Source organism: Haemorhous mexicanus, chromosome 9 (genome assembly GCF_027477595.1).
Source record: "Haemorhous mexicanus isolate bHaeMex1 chromosome 9, bHaeMex1.pri, whole genome shotgun sequence".
Taxonomy (NCBI): Eukaryota; Metazoa; Chordata; class Aves; order Passeriformes; family Fringillidae; genus Haemorhous; species Haemorhous mexicanus.
Genome location: NC_082349.1, coordinates 22271921 through 22298405, shown reverse-complemented (window position 1 = coordinate 22298405; position 26485 = coordinate 22271921). Strand labels below are relative to the sequence as shown.

General features: G+C 42.6%; 1 protein-coding gene across 4 annotated transcripts in view; it reads left to right on the top strand.

The window, feature by feature from the left end:
• Nucleotides 1-209: 209 nt before the first annotated feature.
• The window catches only part of NEK7 (NIMA related kinase 7), a 70563-nt gene continuing 44287 nt past the window's right edge, over nt 210-26485 (top strand). The window contains exons 1-3 of one of the 4 annotated variants that reach the window (XR_009487516.1): nt 210-358; nt 13995-14079; nt 18760-18900. Coding sequence is in view for 3 of the 4 variants with exons in the window: in XM_059854460.1 (XP_059710443.1) it covers nt 14023-14079; nt 18760-18900 (198 nt within the window). In the remaining variant the exon portion in view is untranslated. Of the gene's footprint in view, nt 359-756; nt 1129-13994; nt 14080-18759; nt 18901-26485 lie in introns of those variants that run through there. The other 3 variants (XM_059854460.1, XM_059854458.1, XM_059854459.1) reach the window with 3 other exon arrangements.

The following is a 26485-nucleotide window of genomic DNA, read 5'->3' as shown; positions in this document are numbered from 1 at the left end:
ACCCCGGTCATTTCCAGAGGAGCTGCCAGCTCCCCGCGCACAGCCGGAGCCGGAGCCGGCCCGCCAGGACCGACCGGGACCGACCACGGCCGGCCCGGCAGCGGAGCGAGGCGGGGCCCAGAGGCCGCCCCGCCCCATCCTCGGGGATGCCGGGATGTTTACGGGCCTGGCAGGAGCGGCGGGGGGCGGAGAGCAGGTCGGGGCTGTTGCCGGTGCCAGCGCCGCCCGCCAGGAGCCCCGCTAGGCGCCCGCTGCCAGCGCCGGCGCGGCACCGGGCTCGAGGCGCCGGAGAAGCCGGGGAGGAGCGGGGGCCGGTCCCGGTCTGCCGCGCCAGGAGCAGGCGGAGCCAGGCTGCTCGGTGAGCGGGGCGGCGGCGGGACCGCGGGGGGCGGCGGGCCCGGGGGGTCCCGGGGGTCCGGGCGGCCGAGCCGGCGCTGCCGCGGCCCTCCCCCCGCCGCGGGGGCAGCCGGCGGTCCCGCCTCCCGCCACCGCCCATTGGCCGCGGGGCTGCGGCGCGCGGCGCCATTGGCCGCGGCGGCTGCCGCTCCGCCCGCCGCACGGGGAGGGAGCGGCGGGGGGCCGGAGCGAGAAAGTTTGTGCGCGGCGCTGGGGTGGGATAGCCGCGGGCTGCGCCGCGTCCGGGGCACCGGCACCTGCCCCGGGGCCGGAGGGGCGGCGAGCCGCCGTGTGCCGGCAGGGCAAGCTGCGCCCTGAGCGCTCCGGTGGCGTCTCGCCCGGTGTCGGCTGCCGCGCCGCCTCCGCTAGAGGAGCGGACGGCCGGGGACCCTGCCCGGCGGCCTCAGCCTGCCTGCGGCCGGGCCGCCCCCCGTGCCTCTGCCGCGCCGGGCTCTTTGCGTGCCTGCCGCAAGCGGAGCTGCTTTCCTTGGTGTTCCTCGTCACTTTCCCCTGGTTTCCTCCAGGCTCCCGTGCCCTCCTCTCGCTTGGGGGTGGGTGTCGGGCAGATGCTGCCGGGACAGCCCAGCCTGGGAGTGTCGCACGGCAGCGGGTGACGGCCCGGCCGCGGCCCTCCCTCTGCCGGGCCGCCCGGGTGCGGGGTTTGCCCGCGGGCTTGAGGAGAGCTGCGGCCTGGTGGGACACGCTGGAAGTGAGGCGTTCTCCGTCAGAGGAGTGAGTGTCCCCGCCTTCAATTTACCGAGCATCCAGGCACGGTTATCCCGGTGCCGGCCCCAGGAACCGATCCTGCCTGGTTTTTGGGTTCAGAAAGCTGTTCTTCGAGTGCTGTGTGCTTTGACTTGCTCGGCATTTTTTGAGGGGAATGGTAAAACTGCTTAAGATAATCACCCTACTTCTGATAAAATATGATGAGGGGATGCGTATTCATTAATCACACAAATATTTAATTCTTGATATTAGATAAAACCTTTCTAAAAGTTTTTTTCCCATTCTTGCACCAACTGAATGGTAACTTTTGTCACCTTTTGAAGTGATAGAGGTGTTTTTTCAGATTGCAATAATGGCATCACTTCTCAGGAAAGGTCGCATGTGCGCAGTAATTTTGTGGAATGTACTGGATGTATTTCCTGTATAAAGCTGTATTACAAGCCTGAGATGCAGAAATTGCACAGGATTCACACTTTGGATCATTTGATCGATGGTTAGATTCACAGATTGGCTAAATCAGGGCGAACTAAATTTAAAAGGTTTTGGCTTTTTTTCCTAGGCAGTTTAGGAGAGAAGTCAAGTGTTGCAGTGCTGTAGAAATGTCTGTTTAAACAACAGACTTGCACTGTCTTGGGAGAGATGAAATGCAGTGGAAAACAGTCATTAGTTCATGGCCTATGGAAAACTTAGAGGAAGGAAAACTGTGGTGGAAAGAGGGAAACTTACAAGCAAGTCCAGCAGCTTTAAAGTAAGAATTTAAAGCCATGTTTGTTATTTTTAAATGTTTTGATACTAAGAATAATAATAAGAGCACTTTTTCTTTAATTTCAAAATATGAAGATACTATATTTAGAAATACCTGATGTTTGGGTAGATGGCTTGTCAGAGCATACTTAGAAATTGTTCACTGTAAGGATGGAGATACTGCCTTTGTCATAGATTTCTTTTATTCAACATACTAGTTAGTCATTGCAGTAAAAAAAAAAAAAAAATTGAAATCAAGGAATTTTATTCAACCAAAGATCTTTTGGACTTATCACAGCGTCTTCCTTACAAATTAGATAAGTAGATTCTATCCTCACCATGTAAGCTTGTTTCAAAAGAAGAAAAAAATCTAAATTTTAGAGTTCATTGGAAGGCCTGTGAGCAAATGAGAAAGATGAAAAATAGAGTCAGGCAGGAAGTCAGCTGCTCATTTTACTGTGACCTGTGGTATCTTATACATTGTAAGACAGCCATATAAGCCCCTCTGTGAGCTCAGTTGCACAAAACATAGTCCTGTGTATTTGTGCACAGAGACAATTTGTTGAGGCAGTACTCTCTGGTGCTAAATTCAGCTTATCAGTGCCTTGCCGCCTTCTGAAGTTTGATATTGTTCCAAACATCTGTGCTGGATGCTTGGTTGAGTTCACCTTACATTGGAAAGTCCCCTAGGAAAAGTCCAACTGCACTAACTTCTTCTCTACCTCCAAGGGATTTTTTTGGTAATTTGGTGTTTATCCAAAAATCCCTTCTGATTTAGGATTTAGGAGATGATGGGATTATCCTGTGAAGGTTAATACTATGGATAGTTTATGGATACCTTCTGATTTAGGAGATGATGGGATTATCCTGTGAAGGTTAATACTATGGATAGTTTATAGATACCTTCTCATTTAGGAGATGATGGGATTATCCTGTGAAGGTTAATACTATGGGTAGTTTATGGATACCTTCTGATTTAGGAGATGATGGGATTATCCTGTGAAGGTTAATACTATGGGTAGTTTTAGGAGTTAACTGACTAATTTCCAGAGAATTTGTTCGGTTTATCTGCGTTCCATGTGCTCTGCAAATGAGATGAAAATAACTGACCAAAATACCAAAGTGGTGATACGGGCAGCCTTTAGAACCCTGATTTGCTGTATTTATCACCATTTCACTTCCCTAGCCACGTGGGAAGGAACTGAGCCCTAGACTGAAGTACGTAATCTCGCTTTTTGTTTCCCTAATAAGTATTCAAGTGATTCTTCTTGTCACATTAGTTTAAAAAGCTGTAGAGAAGCAATGCTGTGAAAATGAGTTGCTTCTTTGGTGAAGAGACTCCTGTGCATTTGTCTCAGGCATGTAAAACAAATCTTTGATTCAGTTGTGATTTTTGTAGCTAGAAAATACGCAGGATTTCAAGTGCCATTGTAACCTGTTGGGCATATAGCACTTATTTATGCAAGGAAATTAGTTATAAAATTTTAAACAACACATTAAAAAGAGGAATTTATAAGAAAATACTGTGAACAATCAAGTTAAAACCTGATTGCATGTAGTTAATCTTGTGATATTAGTGACTTTTGTATTGGATTATAGTGACAGAGTAAATAGACTGCATCCTGTGGCATTTGGTAGTCTGCATTCAAGCCTCTTCAAGCTGCTTGGAATGATTTATAGCAAAGTTATTGCTGTCTTATTTAATAGCTGTGTTTATGTTTCACCAGATGAATTATTTTACAATGTCATAAAAGTTCATGTAGAGCTTGTAGATTAGATTGTTGCTGAAGCCTTTGGGAGATACTTGAATAAGGTGCTGTGAAGTATTGATGAACCAGTCTTTCCCAGTTAATTTCAATTTTCTGTAGTTAGAGAGTTTACAAAATTATTGATTCTTTGATAGCTGGAAGGCAAAAGTATCACAGGTGAATTAAAAGTTACTTCTAAAAAGAAGTAAAAACTTTTGATGGGAAAACACATAGCCTCCTGCCCTGCAGAGGCCCTTCTTCTGTACCCTTTTTGTTCTCATCTGAGAGCAAATCCAAAAAAGGAGTTGTCTTTGCAGCAGTGAACTTCAGTCCTTGCCCTGACTGAAGTTCAGAACTGTGTGTTGGGTGTGTGGGCTGTGTGTGAACTTTGCAGAGACCTGCAGGACCCGAGGAGCAGCCTGCAGACAGTGCCCAATGTACTGCTGGTCATTGAGGGTGCTCCACAGCCACGTGGATCTTGCATCTTTGAGACAGCGGTGGTTTAATGTAAAACACAGGAGCAGCAGCTGCAGACTTGAGTGTTGGCTTGCCTCTGAAGTGAGTGTGCTGGCTGCTGCCTGCCTTGCTTCTGGACCCAGGGATCCTGGATTACTCACTGCTTTCAGGAGTCAAGGGTAACGCTGCTCAGAGGTTCACAGAAAGCCTGCTAAATGTGGCTGGTGTTTCTTTTCTGATTCTTTAGAATGCTTCGTTTATTTTCTCATCTTTGGGGTAGCAGATTTTAAACTAGATATTACAGATAAATTTTTTAAGCTTGAGAATGTGCATCTAATGCCTGCAGTAGGATGTCTTGCAGTGCTTTCTAAGATACTGAGAGATTTCTTTGAGGAGTGTGTGGAATTTCTTGTTAAATGTATTTTACTCCACCTGTAGCAACATGGACGTTGTCAGCCAGAGCTGTTGCACGCTTGTGTCCACCCAGTCTTCTAACTGGGATGTGTTTTTCCTGTGCTTAGCCATAATGAGTTTCTCTGACAGTGCTTTCACTCTTTTCATTTGTCTTGTGTTTTTAACTTTTATGTGAAGATCAGCTGTTTACACTTTTAGTGAAATCTCTTTATGAATAATTTGCTTTTATAGGTGTGTTTAAAGTTGTGCCCTCATTAGGACTCCCTCTCTTGTGTGTGAGAGCTGTGAGGTTTTGCACCTGTAAGGGTTTCTAAAACATATTTTAGCTTCCTTTATCTGAACTTCTTAGTTTTTGAGGTTTTTTTCTCCTTTAGTTTCTTTTCCTTTTTCCAGTTTAACTTGTTATTCTTATTTATGTGCCTTCTGTTAATTTAGTTTCCTAGTTCTACTTTCCCATACAGTATTTTGTTGACAAAACCCTTGGGTTGGTGTTGAGTGAATTGCCTTCTCTCTGTGAATTGCCTTCTCTCTGTTCTGGTGCTTGCCTTGCTGTTGCAGCTTTTTGAAGTGCTTGTTCACCTCCCTGCTGAGGACAAAGCACAGTTAAATGTGGCGAGCTAACTTTCCAGTGCATTATTGCCAGAGGGAATATGTTCTGTTTCTTCTGCAGTCCCTTTCCTACATCTCCCATGCTTGAACTTCCCCTTCTTACTTTTTTTCTCTGGTGCTCAGCAGAGTGCCCCATGTGCTGGTTCTGCTCTCTGCTTGCAGCGCAGAAGCCCAGCTGCACCAGGGAGTTGGATCAGCTTGGCAGCAGGGCCAGAGAGTTCACGATGGCAATGTGGGACTGTGTGGCAAAGAAAGTGAGAGAAAGAAAGGTGTTACTGAACTGTTAGATTGACTTGTGTAATTTCATTTTAGAGATGTAATTTGGCAGTAGATTCATCTGATCCAAGTTAGCTGGGGCTAGAGCAGTCCTGTATCTTCCCCTTTGTCTTTTGCCATCACAGTTCTGTCCTTGTCTCTGCAATGCCATGATTCTGGGAACTGAACTGGGAAGAAGTGACTTTGTCAAGGTTAGTTTTCAGCGAGTTTCACTTTGCTTACTAGGAGTCTGGCTAGCCACAGCAGCCCCACTGGAAGGAAGAGGATTTGGGAATCATGGCTGAAGGCAGGGGAAGGGGCAGCATCACATCATCTGTTCACCCTGTCTTAGAGCTGCTCACTTACAGATGCAGGAGCACAGCCTGCTGTGGTGTGGGCTGAGGCTTTGCTTTCTAGATGGTATCATGGTTAAATACAGTGCATTGTTCACTGCAATACTTCTCACTGTGATGTTATTATCTACCTATGCCCTTTATAATTGGCTATTGAGTATGAAGAAATAGGTTATCAAATTTCTTTCAGGTGAATAGAAACTAAATGAAGACTGTAGAAGCTTGCTGCTCAAGCAGTTTCAGTTCCTGTTTCTTTTTCAGTTCATAAGAAATAACAAACAAGCAGTTCAATAAAGGGCAAGTCAGTGCATGTATAACCCTTTGGGAGCACCTTGCAAGATAAGCAATTTACTTGAGTGACATAACTGAAATGGAGAGGGAGAAGTAAACAAACTAACTTTTTAAATTGTGCAAATGAAGAGGAATGCAAGCGGACTTGTGAAGCGGGAGAGCTTTGACTTTCATCTTCTAGTCAGACAGCACTGACAGAGCAAACTCTTAGTAGCTGGAGAATGACAGTGAGTGGCATGTGTGTTTTTGGGGTTGGAGTGAAAATAAGCCTGGTGAGTCGGGCCAAATGGATGAGAAAACTGCGTACAAACTCTTAGTCTATTCCCCTACTTTCTTCCAGAAGGGTTATTTGTGTATGGCTGCTCCTGCTCTTGCTAAAACCAAGTTTTACCCCAGATTAACTGTCTGTGTGTTTTTTGTCGGCTTTGACTGGACTGCCCTTGGGTAGGGAATTTGGATATAAATTTGCTGAAAAATGCAGTATTTCCAATTAGGTAGTTAATATCTACCTGTAGGTTAACAACTGCTGGAAATTTGTGTTGCTCAGATTCAAGGCCATCCCTACAGAGGGGAGGAGTGACTTGGCATCCTGTGGGGAGTATTGATCTGGGTTTTAGAAACTGCTTCTAAAATGAAAATTAATCCTTCGTGAATATATATGTATATGGATCTATACTGAATCACTTTCAGTACTTTAAAGTTGCATATACAGCTTCTCTCTGTGGATGCTTCTGCAGAGAATTTGACAAATGGTATGTGTTTTCCACACTTTAGAAGACATTTTAGGTTTTTTGGATAATATGAATCAAATATTTACTATTAGCTGACAGTGGTAAAAATGAAATATTCTATGTACATACACAGATATAAGTACATAATCTGTGTACAGATGTGTACACATATATATCTTAATATGCATATATATAATTTTTATATGTATGTATGTATACTAATAAAATGTGACATTTTATTGTGATAGTGGTGAACTTGGTCTTCCAGTACTGAGTCTGCTTTGTCCCTTGTCAGTTAGTCTTGGCACACTAACTTCAAGTGGGTGTCAGCTTAAATGCATTTTGCATTGTTAATGCATACATATAAAAATATATGTAAATATAAGCATTACAAACTGCAGCCTGCCCCTGAGTTGCCAGCATTGAGTGGGTGCTGAGGAGTGTTCCTCAGTGTTCATGACCTGACAAAGTGTGGGCTGAGTATGACCACCAAGGCAGTTCCCTCCAGTGGCCAAGTTTTTGCCTTAAAGAACGACTTAAGTCAGTCTGCCTTACAAACTAATTCTGTGGCTGTTTTTTGCCCTGCTCACACCAAGCTGAAGAGCCAAGCTGTTACTGCAGGCTGTGAAGATTGTGTCCTCCTGCCAGGTCTGTGGTGCTGGGAGGTCATGGCAGTGTGACTGCAGGTGACAGAGAGCCGGGCTGCAGTCGGGCTGGCAGTGTGACTGCAGGTGACAGAGCAGGGCTGCAGTCGGGCTGGCAGTGTGACTGCAGGTGACAGAGAGCCGGGCTGCAGTCGGGCTGGCAGTGTGACTGCAGGTGACAGCAGGGCTGCAGTCGGGCTGGCAGTGTGACTGCAGGTGACAGAGCAGGGCTGCAGTCGGGCTGGCAGTGTGACTGCAGGTGACAGAGCAGGGCTGCAGTCGGGCTGGCAGTGTGACTGCAGGTGACAGAGCAGGGCTGCAGTCGGGCTGGCAGTGTGACTGCAGGTGACAGAGAGCCGGGCTGCAGTCGGGCTGGCAGTGTGACTGCAGGTGACAGAGCAGGGCTGCAGTCGGGCTGGCAGTGTGACTGCTGGTGACAGAGAGCCGGGCTGCAGTCGGGCTGGCAGTGTGACTGCAGGTGACAGAGAGCCGGGCTGCAGTCGGGCTGGCAGTGTGACTGCAGGTGACAGAGAGCCGGGCTGCAGTCGGGCTGGCAGTGTGACTGCAGGTGACAGAGAGCAGGGCTGCAGTCGGGCTGGCAGTGTGACTGCAGGTGACAGAGCAGGGCTGCAGTCGGGCTGGCAGTGTGACTGCAGGTGACAGAGAGCCGGGCTGCAGTCGGGCTGGCAGTGTGACTGCAGGTGACAGAGCAGGGCTGCAGTCGGGCTGGCAGTGTGACTGCAGGTGACAGAGCAGGGCTGCAGTCGGGCTGGCAGTGTCACTGCAGGTGACAGAGAGCAGGGCTGCAGTCGGGCTGGCAGTGTGACTGCAGGTGACAGAGCAGGGCTGCAGTCGGGCTGGCAGTGTCACTGCAGGTGACAGAGAGCAGGGCTGCAGTCGGGCTGGCAGTGTGACTGCAGGTGACAGAGAGCCGGGCTGCAGTCGGGCTGGCAGTGTGACTGCAGGTGACAGAGCAGGGCTGCAGTCGGGCTGGCAGTGTGACTGCAGGTGACAGAGAGCCGGGCTGCAGTCGGGCTGGCAGTGTGACTGCAGGTGACAGAGCAGGGCTGCAGTCGGGCTGGCAGTGTGACTGCAGGTGACAGAGCAGGGCTGCAGTCGGGCTGGCAGTGTGACTGCAGGTGACAGAGCAGGGCTGCAGTCGGGCTGGCAGTGTCAGTGCAGGTGACAGAGAGCAGGGCTGCAGTCGGGCTGGCAGTGTGACTGCAGGTGACAGAGCAGGGCTGCAGTCGGGCTGGCAGTGTCACTGCAGGTGACAGAGAGCAGGGCTGCAGTCGGGCTGGCAGTGTGACTGCAGGTGACAGAGAGCCGGGCTGCAGTCGGGCTGGCAGTGTGACTGCAGGTGACAGAGCAGGGCTGCAGTCGGGCTGGCAGTGTGACTGCAGGTGACAGAGAGCCGGGCTGCAGTCGGGCTGGCAGTGTGACTGCAGGTGACAGAGCAGGGCTGCAGTCGGGCTGGCAGTGTGACTGCAGGTGACAGAGCAGGGCTGCAGTCGGGCTGGCACGCCCGGGCTCCCTGGCACACCCTGCTGGGATTAGCGCTGCTGCGGTGGGCTAAGCAATTGTGTCGGCTGTTCAGGGAGGCACTTGGAAATATAAACCCGTGTTTCCACAGCACTAGGCTTTTTTTAGGTTCAACCAGGGGGGCTGTTTGAATGTTCTACCTACGTTTAAATTGTGCTTTTGGGTAGCTGAGACTCAACACGTGATATAAGCAAATGGGAATATTTCTTTAGCTTGTATTCTTACATGGAAATGTAGAATTGATATGTGTTGTTGGCTTCCCCCCACCACCCCTCAGCTGAGGCTGATCCTTATCTTTAAATTTAGTAAAGATACATGAGAAGTTGGTTGATCTAAAATTTTTCATTTTAAATCCATGTTAGATTGAAAAATCTAACTTTACACAAAATTTACAAGAAAATTATTTACAAAAAATAGTTGTTCCTGAAGAGCCTTGTCTCTAACTTAACTAAAATAATGGTTATAGTAAAAACTGAAAATATCTGCCTTAATTGGTGGTGTAATCCAGAAGTAAACATAGTACATTCCATTCTTTGAGAACAGCCAAATTGACTGTGTTCCTGATCAGCACATCCTGAACCAGTGTTACTCCTTGTTTCTCTGTGTTAGCAATTATGTGGAGTAGTTATAGCTATACTTTGCAGAAAAAAAAAGACTGAGCTTCTCAGATTCTCAGCAGAACTGTAACATTCTGAGCATTCATTTAAGTATATGCTCTTTTCCTAAAGTATAGCTGTTTCTGCTTTGACATTGATTACTGTATGTTCTCACTTAAGATGCAAAATTGACAAACAAGTGCATAGCAAGTAGCTAATGGAAACCATGTATATTGAGACTATTAATGATGTTTTCTACAGGAAAACGTATTTTTTTGTTGTTGAAGAACTGCCATCTGTTAAAGCAATAACATTTTTGCCTAAATACTGTGTGAATTCAGTGTGAATGCTTTATGGACTTGGAGCTATGAAACTAGTTCTTAAAAAGTGTGTTTCGTGTGATTAAGCAGTGCATTTAATCTTTTTCTCCTGGAATAGTCTGATCATGTTTTTAAAGACATAGTTGCAAGACTTAAGTCACAAGGATTTCAAGCTTTTCCTATTTTTTTTATTTTTTTAGATGTTATTTTAGAATACATCTGAGTGAAATGGAAGTGATGAGCTCTGACTCCTGTTCTGGAGTGGCTCCTCTGCTCTGGTTGCCCTGACAGCTGTGGGTAGTCCTGCCTCTCCTCTGGCAGGCTGCTGGAAAGCACCTGGAAAGCTGAGTGCTGCCTGTGGGATGAGAGCTTGGGTGTGAGAGCGAGCTCTTGCCTCTTGGGCTGCTTTGTATCTGTGTGATCTTCGGATGTGTGGGCAGAGAGCTCTGACAGGTGGCCACTGGGGAAGTCAAGAGGACAGCCAGGCCTGTTTGTGAGGGAAGGAAAAGGTGTTACTCCCATTTCAGGCACTTGGGGTTTGATCGTCTGACTTACTGGTGAGGGCTCCTTTCTGCCTTGTGGATTAAGAGGAGTTGCTGTGCCCTTGTGATTTCAGATGAAAAATTGTCTGTATCCCCAAGAACTTCGTTCTGTATCCTTTATGTGTAGGTGCCAGCTACTGTTTTGATGAACTGAAAAGTCAAAGATTTAAAATATTAATAATTACCCAGAAGCATTAACTATATTTGTCAAGTGCTAGCAGCTATAACCAGAGAAAAAGATTTATGCCTGTGTTCCTGTGATCCATATTCTGTGCAGATTGTCCAAATCCAAATGGTCTTCATCATCAAAATGGCAAACATCATGTTTGCAAGATAAATGATTAAGAGAGGTCTGTTTTTTGGCAAGGGGTATGGTGAAGACAAGGAGTCCTTCCCTCCCTATGTGGTTGGTTTGAGAGCATTGAAAAACATGAGCTGCATTTGGAGGTTTTGTGGGGTGCTGTTGTAGTTAACTTGCCTCACCTCACCTGTTAATTCTTTTCTGTGAACTTTTATCAGGGTGATGGATTTGCAGAAGGTGGTCATTGTGTTATTTGTTTAAAGAGGTGACTGACATGTTACAAGTAGATGTGTCTTGTGTTTGCATTTCAATTTTAAACAGTCATGGACTCTTTGGGGTATTTTTGGTGTCTTGTCACTTTAAATTAGAACTTGAAAACCATCTTTGGAAGAGACGAAATTATTGCCTCAACTGAAATTTAAAGATGAACAGTATTATGACACTATGTTTTGACTTCTGGAGTTAATATCAAGGTGAAAGGTATGCCTGACAATGAAAACAGTCTTCAAACAACAAAATCCAATTCTTACTTATATTGTGTTTTATAGTACAAAAGGTTTACTTTGCATCCTTGGCAATTGTTTGCCTCTTCATGATTTTGTATGATCAAAATGCCACAATTCTCAAAAATGTGAATCTATCATGCAGTCTTCAAAGATGAAAAATTAAAAAATAAAGTAACTTTCATATATGGACATAAAATACTTATCTTTGTGTTTCTGCAAAAGGAACAACAAATCCACTAGTTAATAAATCTTCCATGCTTTGTATGGTAGAATGTTTTACCTCTTTGGTTTGCTTGCTTTTATTATAAAAATAAGCCACAGAGGGCAGAGTGACTGGCAGTGGTAGTAATATGACTTCTCCCATTTCTAATCTTGTCTCAAATTTAACAAGAAAAGAGAGGCACAAATTCCTGAACACTTTCAGTCAGTGCTTCTGACCATTCAGATAAGCTGAATGGGTTATACATTTTGAATCAACATACATCATCTAAACATTTCAGCTTAGGTTTCATTCATCTTTTGCAATAGAGGGTAAAGTTTTTTTTATTTACTTCTTGGCAATATAAAGCAAATGTTTGACCCATAGGAATTACCTGTTGGTGGTCAAAATTTTAAGTGTTGAAACATATTAATGGAACCTTCAGTAGAAATATTGATGCTATTGAAGAGAGTTCAAATCATATAAAGACTCTTCAAAATAGCACTTCAGAAAAAAATTATTTCCTTCTTAGGAGTGTTAGGAAGAATTATACAACAAGAAGTTAGCAGAAGATTCTGTAAGCTTGCTGTACGTGCCTCCCCTGGGGTTTGTTGCGACTACATCAGCCCCTGTGAGTCTACCCAAAGAGTCTAAATTCTGAAACTGTGTGACAACACTTGAATTTTCAGTGCTGTTGTGTTATGGTTTCTTGCCTCAGAGGGGAGGTTGCATGCCAGATGTTTTAGAACTTGCAAGAAATGTTGGTATTGGTGTCCTAGTGCTGGCTGAAAGATTGCCTGGTCAGTGGTGTGCCCTGGCTCTGGCAGCTGGCTTCCCTTTTCTCAGCATGGTCATTCTAACAGTCTTGGTAATCTTGGCATTACTACCTCCTGTTCTCTGCTTCTCACTGTAGTTTGGTAATTGTTTTTTTTTTTTCTGTTGACCTGCCTGAAATTGCTTTTTTTATATCTCCTTTATGTTTGAATCAGTTACAGGTAATACAAAACAACAGGAAGCCCCAACCTGCGTGCTTTGTGTGGAAGTATGATGGATGGAAAGGCAAAGCCTAAGGGGACCTTTGGTTGCTCTGGAGTGTGGCTGTGGTTTGGTGTCAGGAATTGCTGATGGAGCTGGGATGGCATGTGGGTGCCTGCTTTCAATGGGCCAGGGAGAGCAGATCACTAATGATTTGTTTGTGTATTCTGTCCACTGCTTACTACACAAGGGCAGCACCCCAGAAACTGCAGAGCTGCTTGGTGACTCTTTTGTCTGTTGGTGATCTTACCACAATAATACTGTAAGAGTGGCAGCAGTGCAGCAAGCACAAGCCATTCATTAGTTTCTTGAATATTCTGTATTTGCCTTTGAAAAGCTTTTCTAAGGTTTTCTGTTCAGAGTTATTTCTAACCCTTTGAATAGTCTAGAGAAATTACTGGGAAGATTTGCGTGTGTTTTAACAACTATAGGAATCTGTGTGGAGTGTAAATAGCTTTCTATGTGGAAGAACATAGGTTTAGCAGAATAAATTTATTACAGGAAATGTCCTCATGTTAAACATTTAATGGTGTCAGAAAACAGGTTCTGTCTGTCTGTCTCTAGAACATTCAGGATTTGGAGCAGGGAATAAGAACACAATAAATTGAAAAGGAAGGATAATATCCCTGTCAGACACATGATTCTTGTTCCTCTGAAGGTCTTGGCAGGTTTGACTGGGTAGTAGGCAAGGATACTTCATCTTTGTGTGATGAAAAAGTTGTTCAGGCCCCTTGCCTCTTACTTGTATGAAAGCTTATTTCATTGTTTGACTTTGAAGCTGCCAGTGAACTTTTGTGTTGTCTTCATCTGAACAGGGCTTGCCCTTGTAAGGCATCAGTAGCACTGGCTGCTGCACCTGCTTCCCCTCAGGGGTGCCTAAGAAAGGATGCACTTAGTTGAGGGAAAAAAAAATAATCTTATGAGTAGTTGCATTTTTGTCTCTCCTGTTTTTACTGCTAATGGTTCAGTGCATTTTGCAACTCTTATTACTGGTGAAAGCCTTGTGTGTCTATCTTGGGAATGTGGCAGGCATCTTTCCTCCCATCTTACTGATGAGAAATAAGAAGTTCACAGTATTCCAAAGGCCTCTTAACTGGCTTGTCAGAATGTACTGTGTACCTTTTTAGCTTTTTTTCCTTTTTGGATGGAACTAATCTTGCATATTTCCAAAACCTACAGATAAATCAATGCAATGCAGTATGTGTGCTGCAGTTGTAACTCTTCTGCTGATCTGCTCTTTCCCCTGCTGCCTGTAGGTCAGACATCTACATAGTTAAACACATGGCTGGTGCCCCTGAAGAGTAATGGGATGATGCAGCTTTTATCAGGCAGAGTCATTTGTCTGATGCAAGTAGTTTTAATTCACATTATTAATAATAAATTCAGGTGCCTGTAGTGATTTTTTTTAAATTTTATAGAACAGCTAAACATAAGAAAACCTCCTTCCCCAAACAGTGCAGAGCTAGTTAAATGTTCCTAAACTCAAGCTACAATTGAGATGATGAATTCCTTTGTTCTTCTGCTGATGTTCATTAATCATAAATACTGGGTGAATTACAGTGTAATGACTGTATTTTTCTTTTCAGGACATAAGGGAAATTGCTGCTTGATAGAATGGATGAACAATCACAAGGGATGCAGGGGCCTACTGCTCCACCATTTCAGCCACAGGTATGTATATCTGGGGGTTTTTAACTGTAACTCATTTCTTAAATAGGGATAACATTGTTTCTTGTGGTAACAATGAAACTGTGAACACATAGAAATGTATTCTCATGATCTTGAAATGAATTCTATATCAGTCCAGTAATCCATAGAAAATAATTGGTTTTAATTTTTGCCTCCTGCTGTTTCACTGACTTTGGGAAGTTGGAGTTGTAGTGTGAGGAGGAAGCAAATAGGAATACAGTTGTTTCCTTAAGAAATGTTGAGTTGTTAAACACTATGTTTCAAAATTGTATCTAAAATACCCTATTTATTCCAGGCTGTTGGCTTTACCTACATCTTCTCATAGTATTGCTTCTGGCAGTGATACTGTATGAATTTCTGCCCTCGCATTGTCAGAAATGTAATGGTTGAAACCAGGCATCAGGTTTCAACTCCACAGCCTCCCTGGACCACCTCCTTTTGCTGTCACCCTCACAGTGAAAAAAATCTTTTCTGATGTTCAGATGAAACCTTCAGTGTTTCAGCCTTTGCCCATCACCTCCTGTCCTGTCATGGGGCACTGCTGAAGGAAGCCTGATTCTGTATTTTACCATGTGTTTTTCAGGAATTTAAGCCCACTGATGAGATTCCCCCTGAATCTTCTCTTCTGTAGGCTGGATGTTGCCAGTGCTGTCAGCCTTTCCCCTGTGATCTGTGCTGCAGTGCCCTGGTCGCTTTCTCCAGTATGTCTGTGTAGGGGTGGCCCAGAGCTGGATGCAGCACTGCAGATGTGCTCCTGCCAGTGCTGAGTAGAGGGGAAGGATCATCTCCCTCCTCCTCCTCCTGGCACCACTCCTCCAAATGCAGCCCAGGACATCCCTGTTCACGTTGGTGTCCAGTGGGACCGCAGGTCTGGCCTGTGGGACTGGTTTCCAGCAGGTCAGTGCCCAGTGTTCCTGGTGCATTTTGGGGTTATCACAGCCCATGTGTGGGGCTTCCCACTTCCCTGTGGTGAGTTGTGTGAGGCTCCTGGCAGCCCATTTGTGTAGTCTGTCAGGGTCCCCTGGGATGACATCACAACTCTCTGGTACATCCAGTCCTTCCAGTTTGTGTCATCAGCAAACTTACCTAGATCACACTTGTCCCCATTATCCAGATCTTTAAAGATGGTGTTGATCAATACTGGACTGAACCCACTAAAGATTGCTGAGGTACACTGCTAGCTGCAGTCCTCCACCCACAGTCAGTGCTATCAGAAACTCATTTGCTGTTTGGAATGAAGTGCCTGAAGCTCCATCAGAGTTTGTTATCTATGAAGTTAAAGTGCTGTACTCCCTTACATCACAAGGATGTTTTGGGAGTGCAGATAGTACTCCCAAACTGCTTACACATTGTGAAAAGGTTATGGAGGAAGATAGAAAAATGTGTATTAGGAGTCTGAGGCAGTAGACTCTTAAATTCCAGAACTTTTGTGAGAGTAGAATGGGAGCATTTTAGCATCTAAATAGAGAAAAGCATTAATCTCTTACTAGACCTGAAAAACCATAAACTGAAGGCAGCATGTGCATCCCTTACTTTTGGGGGTTTGTTTTTTGTTTGGGGTGTGGTTTTTTGTTTGTTTTGGCATTCCCAAAGCTGAAGAACAGTGGTTTATTAAGTCTCTTCTTATATGGAAGCTTATCTCTGCTCAGCATTGCTATTCTGCTCTGTTTCCTTGTTTGCCTGTGTTCCCCTCTAAATGAGCACTCAGAGCCCTGTGCAGTATTCAGTGTGTACACAGTGGACTTAAGTAGTGAAACATTTTGTTGTCTGTTTCATTCAGTTGCTTTTCAAAGATGTCTTACTTACTTTTTGGTGATAACTGATCAATCAGTTTAACTTTTCATGGAAGTTTTTCAATGGTGGTGTGTAAATCTTTTTCCTGTGTGGTAATAGCTAATGTAAAAGCAATGATTCACAGTCTTGAGGGTGGGATTTCCCATTAAGTTTTGGATTGGTAATCTTGAGATGCTAGCATTGGGTACCAGGGTGAAAATCTAAGGGAATCTTCTGCAAGGCTTTGCAGCCATATTTTCAGCTGGTTTTCTGGATAAATTGGGAATCTAAAGAAACTTTATTGCAGCACTATATATGTTGAATAGAGCAGTTTCCTTTGGGATTTCACTGGTAACTTCTCCAAGAAAATAACTTTTCTGCTGCTGTTTCTCATCTTGGAGCTGGCTGTTAGTCTGCTTAATGTTCTCTCTCAACCTGAGTGAGCTTAGTTTTATAGCTTAGGAATCCTTACTGAAGCAACCTGGCTTAACATTTTTAGAAAGGTGTGGTGTGATTTCTTCAACAGAAAAGGCCAGTTAGGAAAAACCTGTCTGACTCCACTCTTAACTGCTTGTTGGAATCTCTAAGTTGTTTCAGTCCAGCTGTTTGTTTGGTTTTGTTTTTGAACTGAATCTGTAAGTAATTAAAAAGAAATTACCAAGTTTATTTTGAGTTTTATTTTAACAATCCAGATGAATTTTTGCCCGGATATAGTGCACTGACATACAGTGATGGAGTAATACTGGGGAGGTTGCAGTGAGAGAGAACAAGGACCTCCTGTGAAGTCTTGCTCACTGGAGAAACTGATACATACACTGGGATATTTTGGTCAATAAAGTCTTAGTTGGCTTCTTCAGTGTTGACTTAACAGATGTGAGAAACATGCTGTCTTTTCTTGTGCCTGTCTAGGTCAGTACTGAAGTTCATTGATATTTTATAGGGCATGAAATGCTTTTGAAAATGTAAATCTCAAAGATAATGGGAAGTGAGTGCAAATAGAAAGTTTTGGAGAAAGAGTGAAGTAGAACGTCTCTTGAGAGCTCTGGTTAAAGTGACAGCCACTGTCTGGTGTATTTTTAGAAGTTAACTGTGAATGCCTGCTGCTAACTTCTGTGGCCTTCCTGAGGATGCTTTCTTTCCGTGGAATCCTCTGCTAAATTGTCTATCAGCTCTTTTCTGAGACTGAAACAAGTCTGAAAAGGAGTATGATGGTTTCTGTGGAGATTGTCTCTGTTTGCTTGTTGTATAAATGAGCTCCTAATGGCGTGATTGATTAATTAGTATATTACGATGTTTGTCTTTCCTCTAGTAGGAATGTTTAAGCTTATCTTTCCTCTCCCCACATTTCTTCTGTATGCAGGATCACAACCGAATGTATGGCTGAGATTTACAGGGGTCTGTTCAGACAGGAAAAAGAATAACATTCTTGCAGTTTTAATACATTGTTTGGCCAGAAGTTTAAAAAATAAATTTTAAAAAAGGGAGCCCCTCTGGTTATTTTAATGTTGTCAGAGAGATATCTCTTCCGTGGAAGCTGCGATATTCGGAGTCTCACCGATTTCCTTGGCAGTACAATGTAATGTGATCATTAGCGAAGTGTATATAATCTGTTCTGTTACGGTCTCAGACCGAGGGAAATCTTTATCCTGCACAAGCCTATTCCCCACAAATTGCATTGTGGTGAGGAGAGACCCCGTGGTAGTTGGAGATGTGCAGCTATGTTGCTTCTCATGTCAGATCTCCACATCTAAATTGTGTGACAGGACAAGGGAGCAGATGAGACAAGCTGTCACTCAGCCACGCTGCCCTTTGAAGAAGGGCCATGGGGGGGAAAAGGTGCCGCAAATGGGCTGTGAAGTTTACATACACTGCCCACTGTTAAACAGATTACCTCTAATGAAGTGTCTAATGCTCAGGCCATATCAGCCTAATCCTTGGTGGCAGTTCATCCCTCAACTGCCAAAAAACACGGCCCTCTGGCCCTCTCTCGCCACTCTGGCCGCCAAGCACAGGGAGGTGCCCGGTCTTAATAAAGCAAGACAGTGTGTGATCTGACATGCAAATGTAGGTCATTGCATATGTAAATGTGTGATTACAAACCTGCATGCCAAAACACATTAGTGAGACTTTGCTCTCAGCATGCGGTTGTCACACTGCCTTAGTAGTTCACGATAATATTTGTCAAGTTGCTGTGCAGAGGCTGCAACTCCCAATTCTAATGGGAAGTACACAATACTTCTTAAATATAGCCTATTTAGAGAGTCTGTATCTTGCAGCTCTGTGTAGAGAATTTAAAATCTTGAAGTGTAATTTCAGACCTTTTCCCTAAAAGGCCTATAACTACCTCATTAAGCTGGCTCCTGCGCTTTGGGATGCACTGGAGCATTAATGCTGCACCACTTTTGTCAAAACGAGAGTTCTCATATTTTGATTTCTGGAGCAGCAGAAGGAGATGTAAAAATATACTGCATAGCCACTGAAAGAGGGACATTAAAATACTGTCATAAAGCTGATCCTTTATTATGGATTTGGGTAGGGTTTTTTTTTTTAATTTTTGCATGCTAGGGGAGCTAGGACATAGGAATCATGGCAAATTTAAGCCTGATAGGATTCCTTCTCTTCTACATCTCAAACTTCTGATAAGCTGAAAATATTCTAAATTCACTCCAGAATTTATAATTTTCAATTCTCACTCCACAAAGGGTACAGTAAATGTTTTCTTTAGAACATCTTGTGATTAGTCAGGAACAGTTTTGGTTTTAATGCATTGGAATGGAGAAATTTTAAACGTTTAAACCATATTCTTTCATATGTATCTTTACACTGGTGTGATTAGTCTTACTGGTTTAGTCTTAATGCAAACTTTCTTTGCAATATCTTTGCTTCTAGAAAGCCTTACGACCTGACATGGGCTACAACACCCTTGCCAATTTCCGAATAGAGAAGAAGATTGGCCGTGGGCAGTTCAGTGAAGTTTACAGAGCAACCTGCCTGCTGGATGGGGTACCAGTGGCTCTGAAGAAGGTTCAGGTAAGGATGATTTTTGTATAAATATTGAAAGGATTGGTACAGTTAAATTTGAAAGGCATGTGGCATTCTGATGTGATTTTAATGAATTTTTAAATGTTTTGAGATAGCAGGGAATTAAGAATTTTGAAAATTCTTACATGACTTTATATAGTATTCCACAAACCAGTGTTTTGAAATTGAAAGTAAAATCCAGAGTTGCTGAAAAAGAGAAAACATATAAATGAGCTGTATTTCCTAACCAAAGCTTGGAATCTAGAAATAATATGAATATTTAGTGGTGTCTAGTGTGAAAATATATTATGCATTTTTTTATTGAATAAACATCTGTAATCTTTCAGCTAAGTAGCCATGCTTCAAAAGTCCACAAATCAAATAAGGTCTGTATGTAATGAAAATTGTAATAGTGAAAAGGAGGGGAGGTACTGTTTCAAAAGACTGAAAACTACCTAAGACAAATACAAACCAAAACTCTACTTGAATCCATTGCTCAGAGTTTCCTTCAGATTTTGGGATACAGCTCAGTTCACCTGATCATCTTAATGAATAATACATCTGTGTGTGGGACTCTCCATGCTAATTAAATGCAAGTGCACTGTGGATCTAAGTGAATTGCATTGGTCCAAAACTTTTCTTGAGGAGCCTGACTGTTTCCAAGGTTCATGGTTTAGCCAGTAGTGAAACAGAAGTTGTCACAGAAGATGGAAGAGCAGCAGGCAAATTAAGTTACTGTGGCCAAGAAACATTAAGCCCAGCACTTGTAAATTTTAACATAAGAAATGGACTAATTTTGTTCAGATACTTTGTCTTAGCAAGTAGCAATTTTTAAAATGTTTAAATCAAAAGCAGCAGTTTAAGTGGAAACAGCTTTTCAGACTGAAACATTTCTACTGTCACACAGGCAATAGACAGCTCGAGCTATGCCTCCATCCAGTCTCATTTCCCTTCTCTCTTTTTGTTTGGAGCTGCTCAGAGATGTTGTAGGACCATTACCCTGTGGATTTACTATGAAAGTTCTCTGACAACGTGTTTAATTTTGAAATCAAAACTTGAATTGGCATTTCACTTTTAATCTTGAGATAGGTGTAGTATAATACTTGAAGAAGTACTGACAGGGTATCTGAAAGGGTGTTTTTACCTTTATACACTGCAAGACAGTATGTGTAATATTCTGTAGATTTTCTAGAGTTTCTGCATTTTAATAGTTTTGGTTTTGCTGAGTTAAGTGCATGCACTGTAAATTTCTCTGTCATATCTTGACTTGCTGTTCCATTTCTGTGATTTCCTCTGTGCTGCAGCACCAGGAGGCAGGGCTAGTTCTGGCAGTCATAAAAAAGGAGACTTGGTTCCCCCTTCTGGGAAAACTGCCAGATATATACTACTTCAAAAGCTGAAATATATTCTAAGAACTTTGATCAACAGTCTTAAAACATTAGGCTAATTCTTCCTTCATTTTCAGCGTGTGAGGAACCAAAAAGGTCAAATGTGACTTGAAATGCATGTCAATTAAGGTGGATGTGGAATGCTTAGGTACTTGAAGAAAGTCATAAAAGTCCAACCATGAAATTTTTATAACAGTGCTTGCATTAAGAATACAGAGGCATTTTAGCATGTGTACTCCTAACAGCATTTCACAAGTCAGTATGTGTAGCTGTATTCTCACAGCAGACTTCCCAATTTGACAGAAGATTTTTTCAATGTCTGAAGATGACATCATACTGTCCTTATGCAGGTGATGGTTTCTACAGCAGAAAAGCTTTCTTACTTCACTTATATTTAATCCTTTAATTTTCTAATAATATACTTGGTTGTTGGTAGGAAATAGTGTTAAAAATTTGTGCCTTTCCCAAATGGCTTTATTGTGACAGGGTTCCAATTGTCTTTAAGTGTCCAATATAGGTTGTTGGTTTTCCAGTAGAAATTATTACCTAGGGCACATCAGGAGGGGCTGTGTTTTGTGTAAAGTCACTTTCCTTGTGGAGGGTGGACGTGTGTAGGACACTGCTGTCTGAATAGGAAGTGAGACTTGCTTAACCTGGAAGGGGAAAAAATTCCTAAGCACATAATGACAGCTCAGAAGGCAGCACAGGGTGTTTGGCACAGCCATTCCAGCTTGCATAGTTGATATCTAAAGCTGTTCTTTTTGGACAGAAAACCATCTAAATTGTTACTGTGCTCCTGTGACCTTTCCTAAGATTGCCTAGAAATATTTTTTGGCAAATATAGTCACAATATATAATTTCACTATAAAATTTATTTTCATAGATATCTTTTATTGAGAAGTAATTACTTTTCAGAGGAGCTGAAGAATGGGTCTGCTCTATGATAATGCTTCTTCCTTTTGATTTCAGTCATGTTTGATTTTATTGACATTAAAATACTCTTTATTTCTGATGCCTTTTTAATGGAAGCTCAGCATGGACAGGAGAAATGCTTCTTTCAGTTAGGAGAGAGGGGCTTTATTCTCTGTTTTATGCCTGTGCATGGGTTTCACTCTCTACATTAAGGCAGCTTAGTCTCTAAATGCTCTACAACGTGTTAAGTAACGTAACTGAGATGTGAACTTCTACTTTTCCACTATCTGCCCATTCTCATCTCACATCTTCTCACATCCTACATGCCCTCCTTCCTCTCCAATCTTGCAAGTCATGTCTGTGCCATCCCCTCCCCATTTTTTTTTCCTGGCTGGGTTAGATGTGTACCTGTTTCCTTTATGTATATTTGGTAGTGGTACCCCATGTGTGTCTCTGCTGTCAAGGGCTTATGGGGCTTAGAATCCTTCAGTTATCCTCTCTTGGAGTAGCAGGATCTCAACCCGTTATTTGTTCCAAAAGGATTGCCAGTTTTGGGTTCTTACAAAGCTTTCCAACAAGAATGTTTATTTTTCGCTAATAAAATTTTATTTGGCTGAAATATGTACAATATTGATAAATGTTATATTAATGTGTACAAAATATATGTTTGTGAAATAAAATGGGAGCAGAAGCAAGTAGCAGTAAGATGCTGTGGAAGAAAGGACAAGCAGATGGTGACAGAAACCACTCTTCTTGAATTTGTAGTTGCTGCTGAGTCCAGATGACAGAAAGAAGTAGTATTCTTGATTTGGTTTTTATTAGGGTGTGTAGCAAAGTAAGAGCTGTTTCAGGTTTTTTAATAGTAACTTAACCAGCAGAATTCACAAAATGGCATACTGGGTCTTTTCTTCCTGTTGTACTCTTTGTGCTTCATCCTCCCATGTTTGATTTGTGTTTTAGGAAGGTAATAATTAGGTTCTCTCTCTTTCCAGCATAGAACTATGTTTCTGAGATGCTGCTAAAATATTACCTAAATAAAAACAGAAATAAAATCATATCTTCACTACTGAACTTTTACGAATGTCTAAGCTATATTTTGAGTTAAAGAAACATCAGAAAAGGTCAGCCCCAAGTAAGCTATGACCATAGCAGTATAAATGGATAAGTTTTTAGGTAAGTTTCTTAACAGGTGCTAAGTCTGAGATCCAAACTATACTGCAGATGATGCCTGAGGAAGCAGCAGTGCCTCTGTGCTCCTGCAGCTCTGGGTAACCCCTGCAGCAGAACACCTGGGATACAGGGCAGTGTTCTGAGCAAGGACCACTCCAAGGGCAGAGTAAGCAATCACTGGCCACAAATCATCTTTAAATGGCAAAAGAGTGGTAAATATCAAGCCAGTGACTGTAAGGCTGGATGAGTTCACTCTAGGAGCTATTTTTTAAGGAAATACTAGCTACTCACAATTTCAAGTATGTAAAGCTGCATATTTCAACAAAATTTCAGGTTAATTGCATTTCTGCCTTACATTGTTCCATCTTTCTTTTTCTTTCATTCCAAAATTGGAGGCCCCATGTTAGAGATTCAGACAATGAATCCTTTTATCTAGGACTGACATTCATTATTCATTGTACATTGTCAGTGGATTGCTACTTCAGGCCTGAATTACAGTTAATTAATCTTAGAAAAGCACTTGTAATTTCACACTGTATGAAGCACTATTGTCTCAGCACAGCAGTGCTGTGGTGGCAAAATACTCTAATGCTTGTTGCTGTTCAGTATTGTATCTCTTAATATTTCTGTGCATTTGGGTCTTTATTTTGCTTGCTTCTCTGAAGGTTTATGTTACAGCAGTCATGCTTGTGATTTGGTTTGGAAATGTTTTTTGCTGGTTTTATTGTGTACAGAATTTTGAACAGAACAGATGTAGGTTTATAACTTTTAAATTTATCCTTTTCAATGCTGAAAGGGAAAATCTGGAAAAGTGATGGTCTAGAGCAAGTGGAATTGGGTGGATTCCCAGCTTGGCACTTCACTTCAGATGATGGATTTAGTTGGTAGCTGGTAATTGATCAGATACAGTCTGGACTTAGAAACTAGGCCTTGATGTTCTCCATCAAGGTGATTCCATGTGGTTCTAAACCTTTTTGCTATGCCTGTAGCTTTTTAGGTGATGTGTATATAAGAACTTCACTCAGGAAGTTAAACTCAAGTACTGTAACTCCTTTGTTTAGTTTACACATCTGCATAGGAACAGTTCCTGCTCAGAAGCTTGTAACAGCTTAGAAAGTATTCTAAAAATACCAGTATCTCTTGACTGTACTTACAGCTGACATTTCTGGAATGCTGAAAGAAAAAGGCTGTAATCTATGCTCACAGGAAGGTACTAGAGAAGAGATTGAGTGCAAAGTTACCAGAGATCCTGCAGTTGCATAGCACATGGAAGTGTGACTGTCAATATATCTTTGTCCTTCTGCTCTCCCTTTGTACACAGATGATTGCAGGATGAGATGACAAACTGAGAGCTAAAAAGGTTTATGTCACTCAGTGTGCTTGCTAAGTGGGAAAAAACTGCTAAGGGCTTTTAAAATGCTCCTTTTTAAAATGCTCCTTTTTAAAATGCTCCTCTTTAGCTGTATTTGCCTAATTGTTTTAAGCAGTTTGACAGTAATTGCTAACGAAAGTAAAAAGCTTACCACTATTAGACTTTTTGATTACACTCTTTATGAAAACTGGCACATCATAGAAATATTTACTCTATTGTTTGCTGCTTATTAGTTTTTTAAAAGCAATCATAATTCAATTTTGGAAATGTTGATCTTATTTTAGTAGTTGAAAATAGAAATTGGGGGTAAAGGAGTAAAAGTTTAAATAAGAATAAATTACACTGTGCAGTTTGTGCTGAGTAGAATTGATGCTGACTGGAGGAACTTGCCTCCAAACTGAATTACCCTGTGATCCTGACCTCATAAGTGGAGCCAAGAATTGGAATTATTGTTAGTCTGGTGAATACCCTAGCAGTCTAATCTAAATACAGCAGTTTTTATTGTTAGCCAGTTACAGTGATGGTAACACTGGTTGTCTAATTACTGCTGGTTTCCAATAACTGATGTGTGGAGCATCATCAGTGACCTGAGCTCTGCTGGGAGGAGGATGCTGGTAGTGTCTTTATGTGAGACTTTACTGGGTGATTTCAAGCAGTTGGTTTGTGTTGATCCAAAAGCTTATTGTCCAAGCCTATACAAAAATCCAAAGTTGTTTTAGACTTTTGTTGTATCTGCTGTAGTTTCCTTCAGGCCATGCAGTTGCACAGAGCCGAGCTGGATCTAAAACGGGGTTAGGCACAAGTCATTTGACTGCAATGACTTAGTTGCAATTAAGTCACTCAGCTGCAGGGCACGTGCTGCTACAGCCAAAACCAAGCTCAGAAAACGAGTGCAGTCCCAGGGAGGGCTGGACAAAAGGTTACAAGTCCTTGGGCAGTGTGTCTGGAGTGGGTGAGACCTGTGGCCTGCTGATGGCCATGGGGGTGCTGTCTGTGCAGTGAGAGTTTTGTGTGTGAGAGAGAGTCTGTGTGACACTCATGCTGAGCATAGGCTGACCTTTCAGCTGGGCTTGCTGAGTCATAGGAGCTGGAGGTGGAATTCATCTGCCTGCAAAGCTATGGAGTGTTCCAGTCGTGATGGAAGTACTGCCATCCCTCCACAGTGTTGCACTGATGGCCAGTCTGCAGCAAACCCCAGGCAAAGGGCAGCCTCTCCTGCTGAACAGCCCTCAGAGTGCTGCCAGGTGTCCTGTGCACTTCTGACATGCACTTGAAAGGGTGTTCTCCAAGTCTTTCATTGCCACTTCCATTTCTCAGGGTGAGACGTTCTTCAGTGTTGAGTCATCTGCTGGTGAGGAACACGGAGGTTTTTTCCTTGTGTTTACAGTAACCTCCTTGTGTGAGCTGACATGGCTTGTTATACTGGCATCCTCTGAACTGCAGCAGTTTGGCAAAATAAAAGATGATCTGTTCAGAGAGAAAATCTCTGAAAGCTTTTTGCATCTGCTGTGATTCGGGGGTTCTTCAGAGGCCATGGACTGAATGATATTTTCACCTTTTTTTAGTTGTTTATTTTTAAAATATATTGGTGGAGGAAGTTAATGTCCGTGAAACTCAAATTCTAGATTTCTGAGAAATACTATTTATAGTCTTTTGAGGTTAGATCTGGATCAAAATCTGAGAACCACAAGAATGCTAAACAGTAAATCTTAAGATTGTCTGTATTTGTGGTTGTACAGATCAGATAAGACTTATTTTTACTGCCTTGCTATATTTAATTTAGGTAATTTCTGAACTACTCAGTTTAGCTGAAGCTGTGACAAATTTGCAGAGATGCTTATGAAGTGCAACACAAGTAGAGGGAGTCATGTTTATAAAACTTAAGTCTGTCCTTTGGGAAGAGCAGCTGCTTGGTCTAGTCTATTCCATGCTGTTTAATAACAAATTAGAAGTACTGGGATTACTATCCAGAATACACAAACAAAATTTTGTCTTTCTTTCCTATGCCTTGATTCACAATTTTTCGCAGGCCTGAGTATAGGGTTTTATTTTTGTTGTTATTGCTGTATGAGAAGTACTGATTCATCTCCCTAGCAGAGGCTTAGCTTGTAAAAAAACTTTTCTTGGAAAACCTGTTTGTTTAGGTGTGTAGGGAGTTGTTCCTGGAATAGGTATATTGGTGTGCCTCTTGGCATATTGGAACACACATGAGCAGGTGTAGGCTGCCCTGTTTTGTCACACAATGAAGCTCATTTGGTTTGAATCTCAAAACTTTGTTTCTGGTCATTTTCCAAATCTTACAAAGAGATAGTTTGTGTACAGTTTTTAGTCTGGAATGCTGTCCCCAGTTTTGATTAGGTTTTCCAGGGTGTTTGGAGTTGAATCTCTGTATCACTTAGAAGGAATGATCTTATCTCACTGTTGTCTAGGTCTCAACAAAAATTGAAGCCTCAAGATGCTCCCTTGTACCTGTTCCCTTTTTTTCCCTTGCTTCCTGGTACAGTTTCATTGGTTGTTTTTGGGAGATGCTGTATAAATGTTTCCATGTTCTGGTCTCTCAGGTAATAAGGAAAAATACTTGATTTCATGCCTTCTCAGTATTTCCTCAGTTAATGTGCTACCTGTAATATTTAGGATTTTCTAAAATGTTTCCTAGGAAAATCATTAGACTCCCTCATGACTGTACCAAACCCTAGCACTTAAATGGTTTGTTAGAATTATTAAAGGACAAGGCTTTTTCATGCAAAGTGCA